We start from the raw sequence: 12,287 nt of genomic DNA, 5'->3' as shown, positions 1-12,287 counted from the left end.
TATAACAACTTGCACACACAGTTTAATCAATGATGAAACTAAAAAACACAACTCAATTCTATATGTTTCTTACATAAATATTTTAGAAGAAGGCTTTGATGCTAATATTCCTAGAAGGAAAGATGCTTCTCACAACTAGACAATATTTGCATATCAATGCAACCTACAACCTGCAACATACATATTATTCTACAAAAGGTGCTACAATGAGACATAACCACAAGGATTTAGATAATTTCACAAGTAGTTGCATCAATCAAACAAATGCACACAATTAGATAGAAAGTTGAGAAGGTAAAATGCTTATCTTCATTAATCTCCAAGGCATAAACTAGTATACATGTCAATATGAGCTACAAAATATGCAGACTTCTCTCTCAAAGACTGCAAAAGTCACAAGATGGATAAAGAGCATAAAAAGAACTCCCTTCAAACTGAACCAACAAGTGGTTTTTATATCAAAACCTCCCTCCATAAATCCCTCAAAAAAGGACCTAGAAACCAACTTGGGTCAGATGTCTCCAAAAAGCCAAAAATATAACAATTGAATCTTCTCCAAAAGAGCTCCAAAGTGTTGAAAATATCAACTTTGACCATGTCCAACCATAAAAGCACTCGAACTTCCCTAAATTGACTCAGAACAACCGTATATTCCCTCCATATGTTGGCTAACCTCTCCTAACCTCCCTATATCCTCTCCATTCCATAAATTTTCCAATTATAATCTCTCGACTCATTCCTAAATCAAAAGCACTAATTACATTGCATGAATATATATTAAAGTGATAAAAATCAACACTTAACATATTTGCATTCAATAAAACTTGATGCAATTCATAACCCACGCGGGGGAATTAGTCAAAGGAGATAAATTAAAAATAAAGAAGCTAAAATTCCCAAGTTTGCTGAAATACTTAGGGTAAATAAAACCCTAAAGTAAGGATATTGCCATTCATTTCACTCTTTAGTTGCATTTTTACTCTGTTTTGTGGTGTCGCCCTGATGATTTTTCTGCTATGAAGGCTTGAATGGAGGTTTTTGGAAGTCTAATTGGTAGGTTGAAGGCATGTTGAGACAAAGAATTTGGTAAGCTACTGCTATAGTAAATGAACATTATATTATGCTATACTTTGCTATACCTTGTCTTTGAGGGTTTCTAGGTTGTCTTAGTGCTAAGCATATTGACTGAATTGACCTTACTATGTATAAATACCCTTGGCATGACTTAATATGCTACACACTATCACCTTTGTATCAAAACCCTATTTATGGTCTTTGCAACAATGAAGCTTGTTCACTGTTATTGTGCTTTCATGTTGCTTCCCTTTTCGATTTGACATTTTAGATAGCAACACAGTCTGCTCCATAACATCTAGGACTCATAAAAGCTTGTACCACTGTCTTTGTTCTCATAACTGTGACAGTTACATATATTTGTAAAAGGACAGTAAAAAATCAATCTCAAATATGAGGTTTCCATGTGAATGTATTCTTGATAGGCTTTTGTATGGGTTGCATTGAATGTATGCTCTTCTATTATGGATGAACATTGTCTCATGATAAATAGTTGTCACTGTACAATCCTTAGGACTAAAGCAGTCCTTTATTGTTCTTGCTGATCTGTCACTATTTTTGGGCTGCATTGATTACTGGGCCTTTCTCTCCTGAAGTTATCATTGTAATCTAATGAAACCCTAGTCAAATGACTTCACCATTCATTCCTACCTTCAAAGCCAAATATTGAAGGTCTATCTTCTTTGAAAGAGGCTGCAAGGTTGGGATTGTGGTGTCCTAACCAGTGACTGGTCTTGCCCTTTTCTATCATAGGGTCCTTTTGGCCAGGTTTTGTTTGGACTGTATATGTCTTTTGGACTGTCTCTAGTGTTCACTGTATCTTTCATTGATGAGGACTTTATTGTGCTTTGAGACTTCTCATATCCTATCACTGTATGCAATCAACTTTGATACCTTCCCTTGGTTGCAACATTATTGTAGCATCTTATTATTACCTTTGACTACTGTGACTCCTCCTTGGCATTGTTCTTCATTTCAAATGGGTTGTTTGACAATGATTTGCATGTGGAGTGCCTCAAGTGCTCAAAACTCACTATGTTGGGGCTGTTGTAGCTATCACTCTCTCTATAATATTGATGAAGCACAGTCATCATGTACCATACATGTTGTCTTAGACTATACTCTATGATTGATGGCTTCTTTTAGCCCCCCTTTTGTCACCAAAACCATGTTCCGAGATTGATACACTGTCTTCTCATTGGTTGCAAATGCTTTGTTTTGCTTTTAAGTTTGAGACTATTGGACACATCCTATGTATCTTTTCTTAGACACCCTTTACACACTGTTATGTCATTATTTTATATGTCAAAACCTTGCTAATGGATGTCTTCATGGAGCTATAATTCTTGGTATACCCGTGTCTTTGTCTCTATTCAAAGGTTTATTTTCATTAATCCACTATCTTTTTAGGCCTGCAATCATACCTTGCTGTATCTTTTAGGCTTATCACTACTGTCCTTTGGTGACTTATGATTGTTCATTGTGATGAGAGTCACAACTTCTTTGTGACTGTGAATATTCTTCAATTGATGATCCTTGGTAACTACTCTTTAGATTGATTTGGCCAAAGCTTCTTGACTCTGATCATGGCATTTGCTATTATGATTGCTTCAACAAAACATTATGACTATTTTCTCTTACTGCATATTTTCCAGGCCCGATTGCATTAGCTACGTTGAAACCTTATGACCATTCATTGCTTTTATTTATGTAGTTGTATTGAGTAGGTACTGATTATTTGTAACAGTGTAAGAATCAATTCACTTTTATGAATGATGAATATTAATTGATACAATTAAAGGTATGTTGGGCTCAACCCTCGTGGGAGCCTCATTTTACTCCACATGTTGTAACTTATAATATCGGTGTGAAATTGTAAAGTATTTCAGTGATAATCATCAAACCTATACTTGCACAAAAAACAAACATGTTAGATAAAACAATAAAATTCTAATTTTCATGGATACTATTGATGATTCTTTGCATATTCTTTCTGATACATGTGATGATTGCATAACTGAACTGGTGCGTCATGAGAGTTAAATATGCAATTGCTAACTTTTCATACCGACTGATGAGGATCCTTGAGCTCTAGCCATTTTCTCTTTCTTCCTACAGGCGAACTTGGACAACAAAGGCACTTCTGGAGCTGAGGAGCTTAAATATGCAAGCATTCAACCAAGGATTCATCATTCCAGGCAATGACGGGTCCCCTCCTCTTTCTACATGCTCTTTTTCTGTAAATGTATATTTCTTTTTCACAATGTACAAATTTAGTCACTCCCACAACTTGTGTGGGAACTTGTACAATTAAAGTCTATGAATAAAGAAAACAAACTTTTGATGCAAACTTCGTATAATTTTCTGTTGTAAATCATTTGCATAATAGATCTAAAGTTCATTTGATAAAATTTATTGTACAAATACTAAGCATAATAGATATGTACCTTTCATTTTGTTAATGCAAATGCTGTTCCAACTCTACTTGATTGAGTTGGAAGCAAAATTTAGGTAACAATAAAATAAATAATTTAATAATTATAATAATTTCTTAAGTAGAATAATGAAAAAATATGATATCTTTTCGCGTACTTTGCTTATATTCCTCTAAATATGGGTATGCTAGTACACACACATGAATACAACATTAAATGAAAAAAAACATAAATAAATTTCACCATTAACTTATATATTTAATTAGTTTAAATTATACATATTAATTTTTATGTCTTTACAATATCCAAATCTAAACAAATTATACTATTGTATTTATTCTTAAAAATAAAAAAAATTATAATAAAAATTATTCATATTATTTTTCATTTAATTTTATGTTTAGATATCGTAACGTTATTTCTCTCATATATATATTTATTTATTTATTTCATGATTACACTTAGATACATTGTTGAATTAAATTATTCTTATAAATAAAAAAAATTATATTTAAAATTATTCTTAAAATTATTCATACAATTTTTCATTTAATTTTATGTTTAGATATACTAACATTATTTCTTAAATAAAATGGAAACGATTACACTTAGATACATTATTGAATTAACCTAGATTATAGAGATACAAACTTTCACTTTGGAACTTCCAAAAACTAAACGAGTTCCATCGCTCCAGCCGTTCCCTCAGAATAAGAAGAAGTTGGTCGTGAAGTTGGACTATATTTCCCTCCGATCAACAATAAAGGGAAATAATCTAACTAGGTGTTGTGGGTATGACGGGGAGCGATGGGGGGAGGATGTTTAGTTATTGCCGAGGGAAAATTATAGAAATGAAAGGGAAGTGGCAAGCGCTGGGACGAGGAATGAATGAATGAAGAGAAAGAACAGGTGACTACAATCCAGAAGAAAGAGCGAGAGGGCGATGGCGATGGAGAGAGAGGAGGAGATGCGGAACGAGGCAGTGCGGTGGTTGAACTCGTACAAGTACAGCGTGGAAGTTGGAGCGAAGATGGAGGCGCTGAGAAGGGTGAAGGAGATAGTACTGCACAGAGCCCCTCGCTTGCTTCACCACTTTTTGCCCTTCCTCCTCGAACTTCAGGCCGACCCCTCCAGTCCTATTCGCAAATATCTTGTCGAGTAACTTGTCTCCTTTCCTTTCCTCTTTACATCATCTGCTGCTGCTAAATTGTTTTAGGGTTATATCAATCGTGTTTCACCGTTTTTCAAGTTATTAAAATTAACCCCAATACTTTTGTTGACTCGATTTCTTGTTTCCTGCAGTTTTTGTTATTAAGTTTTTATATTTTTTAAACGAGGTTGAAAACTCATAGTTTTGAGGTGTTGATAGAATTCAACTTTAGGTTTCTTAAGATCTTTTAATTTGTACTCTTTCCTCTATTTTGGATGTTTCTGGCAAAACTATGATGAAATTTTTTTATGATTGAATATCCTCAAAATTATAATATTGCCTCTTTGAATTTCTTTTTCGAAATCAGTTTGAACATACATTTCCATTAGAAGTATGACAGCTTTAACCTTTTGCCTTATTGATTGATTAGAATAATAGGTTTTTGTTATCTTAGGTCTACGACATGCAAACTTACTTTTCAGCCTTGGTTTCTCCTTAATCAATTTTTTTTTTTTTGCTCGATCAGTTGAAATCATGACTGGGCCTCATTCCCTTTCTAAACTAGATAGAAGAAAACCAAAACTGCCAAGGATGCACTATTCAAAAAGCTTATGAAGAATAGCTTTATATTAGCCTATATTGTATCGACATCTCACTCTGTTTTTTTGCCAAGAGTGTCTTGTATCTACTGTAAGCTGCCACATTTTGTTGATATGTTTAAAACGACAAGCACATATACGTCCTACAGTGATAATTTTAGATGGATCTTAAACATATTTTCTAAGGCTTCCTGATTGGCATATATTGGGGAATGCTAAGCCAGGATCGAAGTGATTGACATTGCACCAGTTCATTGCATTTTCTAAAAAAATTCAATGGTATTATCAGCAAGCTCAACAATGTAATTCTGGAACAAATTACAGTCTTTGAAATCACATTCAGAAGAGGCAATATCATTAAGATCTAAAATCTCATCAATGTCGTCATTTTCTGCATACCTTTGATCTTTACACCAAACTCAAATGTCACCAACAAATGCAGTTCATACAATCACATTTTTATGAGGCAATCAATTTAATGGACTTGAAGTTTCCACTGGAACATAGGATTGAGCATTCCTTGCTGCTTCTAAATCAGTTGTCATTGTTCCCATCTTTGCTGATAAAGGTAATCGCATTTCATTATCATTTTAAAGGTATGATTGTTGCCTCCACTTCCCTCCAGTTCATGCCCAATACTATCTACAGTAAAGAGTTGTGTTAAATGGAAGGAGCCATAAATTGCCAAAATTTGAATTTTGTGTTTCAATTCATCAGTGTGAATGGAACAGCTTGGCTTAATTTTATTGAGGAGGCAAAATATTCTCTTACTTGGCCATTTTTTATTTTATAATCACAACATTAACCTTTTTGTCTGCTGTTACATGCCAAAGCATTTTATGGATAACAATATGTGATTGTCCTTTAAATAAATCACTATGGTTGTGGAGGCCTATTTCTTTCATATGCAAATATTTAAATTTTATAACCTTTTGTTTTGCATGGTACCTAGCATAGTTCACAGATTAAAAAATTTGATTCATTTAGGAGGTAAAAAAATCTGTTTTCCAAAGTTAAAAGAAAAAGAGGTAATTTTTTAATAGGAATTAAAAAGTCCAGACTGAATCTGACGAATCCAGCAGGTACAAAAAACTACATTGAGCTGCATATGAACCAATTTGTGTGGATTTGGTAAATGTGGTCCATATACAATAAATGAGGTGATTCTTTATAACATTTACCCATAGAAGATAACATCTTGTTGCCTCATGAATGTCCAGAAATATGGCAAACCTAACTAGATCTTTTGAACTTTAGTGCATGCAAGTATCTTCTTTGATCTCACTAGCAGCAGTAGTTATCAATTTGTATTTGTCATCAGTGGGAGTACCAGCTGGCAAGTCCAGGATTGTTTGTCCAAGAGGAACTCTATAATGTTCTTTAAACACGATATAGGCTCCACAGTACACTTGAGAGCATCAAGGCAGCAGCTTCCCCATCTTGAGCAAACACAATGCCTGCAAGATTTGTTTATGTTGCTTTATCTATTGCCGCAGATTTGATGTTCATAAATTCACTGGGGTGACCGCCAAATCAAAAAGCATTCTCTTGGTTTTCCAATCCCATAGCTCTGCAGTTCTACACCTATTTTGTAGCGAGTACAATGCTTTCCACCCTCCTTGAATTCTTTTTGTTCTACATATTTCCCAGTTAAGCTTATTGTGAAGATCAAGCCCAAGATATTTGTACTCATTCACCACTTCTAACAGACTGCCTTCAAAAAGAAAGTAATTACGTGTTGTTTTATTTCTTCTCAAAGAGAAGATCATCACTTTTGCCTTGCTAATATTCGCTTGCATCCCTACTTCTTGACAAAAGGTTTCAAGTGTCTTCAAGTGTTCCCTTAGACCATTTGCTGTTTTAGCAATTAGGATGAGGTCATTCGTATATAGAAGTAGCTTTATTACATAATTAGCCATCTGAACTCCTCCTCTACTAGTTTTGTTTAGCCATTCTTCTAACTTATCAATGTATAGCCCAAACAACATTGGGGAAAGTCGGCAGCCTTGTTTGACACCAATATCATTGCTGAAACATTCTGACATTCCATCTGAGGTTCTGATTTTAGCCTTGACCTGCTCATGTAGCCTATGAACTGCAGCTCTAAGCACCTTTGGAACTCACAATTCCTCCATTCTATTCCGTAATTTGTCACGTGGTACCATATCAAAGGCTTTTATAAAATTCTACAAAGCAGCAAAGAGCCATGCCCCCTTGGATATTCCATATTTTTTCAATCAAGAACCAAAGGGTAACACCATGATCAATAGTGGAATGTTTTGGTCTAAAACCAGCCTGTCCTTTGGCTCTTTTTCCTTCTCTTTCTGCCCAACTACTAATCCTGTGTTCAATTATGCTTCCAAAAAGCTTCCCAAGGAGGGGGTTGACCATAATAGTGTGCTAATTTGATGGATTGTTTATATCACCGCTTTTGTGAAGAGTGATCAGAACGCTGGTTGTCCAATTTTCCGGTAAATCCTCTTGAGTGACATTATTGAAGATGCGATGAATGTGAGGTGCAAGGACCTCGACGCCCCATTTTAAATATTCAGCTTGCAGCCCATCTATAATTTGTGCCTCTCCCCCTGCCAGCCTTTTTATGCCTTGATTGATATCTTCAATGGTAAAAAGTTCAGTATTGACATTGATTACTGGGGGTTCCTGTTTATCTTGACCACACTCATATAACATCTTTGCATATTCAAGCCATTGACATCTTGTGATACTGTTTTCTATTTGCTTTCTCTTTTGTCACAGCTCTTTCCAAAATCTTTTGGGGTTTTATTTTCCAAGGGTAATCAGCTCTACCCTTCTTATGTTCACATTTTTTTCTTTTTTACTCCTTAACTATTTTCGTACTCTTCTTACTTTCCTTGTCCATCCCACCTTCTCGCAGATTTTGTTTTGCTAACTTGCACTCCTCATCGAACCAAGGATTTGCTGGGAAATTTTTCTTTGCCTGTCTTATCTAGTCCTCTTGCACTCGACTAAAGCCTTGTGAATCAAGGGAACCAACATATCCTTTCTCACAAGATTTGAATTACTTTCTGATTCCTTAATAGACCGTTTGAGGGCAGCCTTGAAGAGTTTCTGATTCTCTTGAGTCATGAGGATTTTCCCTTGTGAGGGTGCTATCTTTTGTTTGGGATGGATTTGTTCCCCCTGCTGTATGTTTATATGAGTGGCCAGTTTTACAACAAATTGCCTCTCTGATGTAACAATTTGAGCATCTCTTTCCCTACAAGGTGACAGGGGGCACATAAGGAGTAATTGAAGTGAGGAAGCTGGGCCAAAGAATGCTAATAGATTGGGAGGGGTATCTTGGAAATGAACTTGAAAGCATTGGTGGTCAAGGACAGAGTGAGGTGTATCCCTTGCAAAGTTGAGGTTGGGAAGCAGGCCAGAAAGAGAGAGGACCTGTAAAGTGAGTTCCTTGATAAGTAGACCTGGTGGTTATCTCCATCATGCCCCCTTTATGGAAGAAATGAAATCTCAAAAGAGCATCCTTGGTGGTGTTGAAGACCACAACCACTGTTTTATTAAGGTTGACTACAAGTAGGGAAAGGTTAAAGAACTCTATAAATGCATCAAATTGTCTCTGCAAGCCATCAAGAGAATGAGATAGGACTATGTCATCCACAATTAGTAGAATAGGAATCACAACATGGTGAAGTATGCCACTATTGTCCATGTTGTCTAAGAAAATACTCAAGCTCATCAATATAGAAACCAAAAGTGTTGGTGAAAGAGAACAATCCTACTTGACTCCAATGGTGCTCTGTACAAAGTTGAGCTATGAGGGGTTTCAAAACACCAACAACTCTCTTATAGAGCCAGACAATAACAGTAATTAGATTATAAAAAATATCAATGTACCCCTGTTTTTGGAAAATAGATGCTGCGAAATGGAGTCAAAACCCTTTTTAAAGTCTATAAAACAACCAAAGACTTTAGAAGACTGATGAATGGTAGCACATAGTGTGTAAATGTCGTTGATAGTCTACAAATCCCTTGTATAGCCAGCCTGACCTCGAGACCTCAAACATCTGCCCTCCAATTTCTTAAAAAGCAACCTATCCAATACAATAGCATAGAGTTTCTCAAAAGAATGCACACTCATCATTTATATTGTAATTATTTGGATCACATTGATCTCAAGATTTTGTAATGGGGTGGATAATATGTTGTTGTCACTCGTGACTAGGCAAGGGGAACCTAAAACAAACAACCTCATTGAATAGCTGTGAAATGGGGTAAGCAAGCGAATTTACACTATACTTGAGAAACTCAGCTTGGAGTCCCTCGCAACCTGCTGCTTTTCTAGAGCAAATCTTCAAAATAATTTTTTAAATACAACTTGTATGTAATGTCCCTTTCCTAATTTGCCCTAAAATCACAATTGCAACAAATTAGGGTTAGGGTTACATCTCACTGAACAAATATATCTTCAATAATGTGATTTTGAATTTGAATCCTTCAACCACAACATGAAAGACATGCAATATATATATATATATATATATATATATATAGTTAATCATTGGGTTAGTCAAGTTGCATTATATTCATAGAGTATAAACACATTGGGGAAAGAGACATGATGGGTCTGTCCGAAGCTATTTCTACACCAAGCCTAAGAGTGGATGTCTACCACAGCCCTCTTGCTTGGTGGCTTGTACCTGCTTTCCCCAACCATGTGTTGTCTCCCCACAAACAGTTGCCATCTTGTGGAGTCGGGCAGAGGTTGTAAGGGGTTACTTGACTCTATAAGTGCCCTCTTTATCCTAGGCCCCAATGGTCCTTCTAGGACAGCCTACTTATGAGCCTGCTCGCCATCATTCTCTTACACCTCAGGCCCTTTCTCTTGTGAGGTGGATTTCAGACAGTGTAACAGAAAGCTGAGACACTTAGAAATCTGCTGCAGTTTGAGTTATTGACGGGTGTTGCCTCTTCCTTGATTGCTGAGCAATTGAGATGGGACTATTTCTTTTGATGTTCGATCTTATATTTTATCTGCTGGTGTCTTGTGTCTTCGAGGCTGATTTACTGAAGAGGGTTTAATGATTTGTGATAGTTGCTGATTGTAACCTTATTCAATCTGATGCTCTTGTCTGACTCAATGCTGTTGTTTCTGTGGATTTATTCTTTGACGCTTCAATGATTAATGGTGTATCTATTGCTTGCATTCCTAGTGCTCCTGAATATTACCTGAATTATTCAAATGTTCTATTTATTGTTTTTGTATCCCATGATCCATCTTCTTAGAGGCCAATCTTCCTTTATATAGCCTTTCATCGCTTGAGGAGTCATGCCTCTTCTTATATGTAAGGATATGTCTTTTGTTATTGTATCCCTTGGGGTTACTTTGCCTTAACTAATCTCCTATGACCCTTGATCTGCTTGTTAATTGCTGGGAGTGATCGTACTCTTCTATTTTATCACTGTCTCCTTAAACTAACCCTTGGTTTACTTCCGCGGTGTGAACCCTTGATTGCTTATCGATGTGATGAGGAGATCCTTTAATTATTTATTGTTGCCTCTGTCTAAGAGTTGCGACCACGTGATAGTTAAAGTCTATGTAACTGTACTCCCCACTTGCCTCTTAGAACTAATCGCTGCCCACTTGTCAGTTCTCTTAATTGCTCCCTTTGGGATACCTTACTTCCTCTTGTTTTTCTTTAACTAATTTCTCTCTTTGGGATACCTTACTTCCTTGGTTTTCTTTAACTAATATTGGCTGCTGTCAAAGTTTGATTTAGGAATGCAGAAAATTGTGTTGTCTTTTCATCTGAAAATATAGATGTATTCCTTATTTATTTTTGAGGGAAGTCATGGCGGGGTATGACATTGTAGAAAACAAGTGATAGCAGGGGAGAGAGGACTCTTGTGTTAGCCCAATTAGGGATATCATAAAAGAAAATAGTGTAGGAGACCCAAGCAGACAGGGTGATATGAACAGTATGGGAGTTCCTTTGGGGGAGGATACACTACAAGATCTTAGGGAAGTGATTGAAAGCAGCGAGTAGCTAGTGCCATCTCCTTGCTAGGAAATTTCGTTTCTTACACCACATGAGATGACAATAATCTCCATGGGTGGTAAAAATGGAGGGAGGGTTGTGGATAAGTATGAAGTGAAATCTTTGATGCATGGCTTGACTCTTGATGTCAAACCAATGATTCTTAGGCCAAAAAATCATGAAGGCAGGGTGGAGTAGAAAGGTCAAAGGGTAGATAAGAGTCTCTTTGGGTACATGCAAGTGGATCACATAGTTTCTCTTGTCATGATAAACTATACACTTGCTATCCAGAAAGCCGAGTAGTCTGGTCTTCACTAATCTGTTGAAAGGAAAGGATTTCAGAGTTAAAATTAGTGATTATAAAAAAACGATTAAGATTGCTTAGTCAGTTGTGGTTGCAGGCACAATTGTACACTGGCTTGGTGCCTTATAAATTGATAAATTTTTAACACTGAAATCTTTAACTACGTGAGAGTCTCCTTGGTACATGGTAGTAGATCCCAAAGTTTGTCTATTGTCTCAATAAATCTATCTTATTTTTTCATTATCTAGAAAGCTAAGCAGTTTGGTCTTTACTTATCTGTTGAAGGGAAAGAATTACTGAGTTAAATCAGTATTAATAAAAATAAGTTAAGATTGCTTAGTCAGTTGTGGCTTCTAGTGCAATTGTATATTGGTTTATTGCCATATAAATTGATGACTTTTAATAACGAATTATTTAACCTCATGCCTTTCTTCTCCATACACATGACATCGAATACTTGTTAGTGTATTGTATACTTATGTTGCGTCTACATGCTGACCCTGAAATCTTGATGGATGGATGGTGTTTGGGTAGGATAGCACGTTGGATGGGTGCATGCGTAGAGGGACAACAAGTATAGGTCCTCGGCTAAGGTGTAGGTTGCACTCAGCAAGGTCAACCCATAGAATAGTAGGGCCCTCCCCACCTGACAAAGATGCATCGGTTGGAAAGGTTCGTTCCGTTTGGTTTATCAATCCACCAGCAGCA

At 36.2% G+C, this 12,287-nt stretch overlaps 1 protein-coding gene across 2 annotated transcripts in view; it reads left to right on the top strand.

The window, feature by feature from the left end:
- Window positions 1–4,230: 4,230 nt before the first annotated feature.
- The window catches only part of LOC131067516 (uncharacterized), a 195,141-nt gene continuing 187,084 nt past the window's right edge, over window positions 4,231–12,287 (top strand). The window contains exon 1 of one of the 2 annotated variants that reach the window (XM_058002548.2): window positions 4,231–4,667. In XM_058002548.2, coding sequence (XP_057858531.2) covers window positions 4,453–4,667 — 215 coding nt within the window. In that variant the 5' untranslated portion in view covers window positions 4,231–4,452. The remainder of the gene's footprint in view (window positions 4,668–12,287) is intronic. The other variant, XM_058002547.2, reaches the window with a different exon arrangement.

Source organism: Cryptomeria japonica, chromosome 10, assembly GCF_030272615.1.
Source record: "Cryptomeria japonica chromosome 10, Sugi_1.0, whole genome shotgun sequence".
NCBI lineage: Eukaryota > Viridiplantae > Streptophyta > Pinopsida > Cupressales > Cupressaceae > Cryptomeria > Cryptomeria japonica.
The sequence above is the reverse complement of the archived record's forward strand: the minus strand, read 5'-3'. Positions and strand labels throughout refer to the sequence as shown.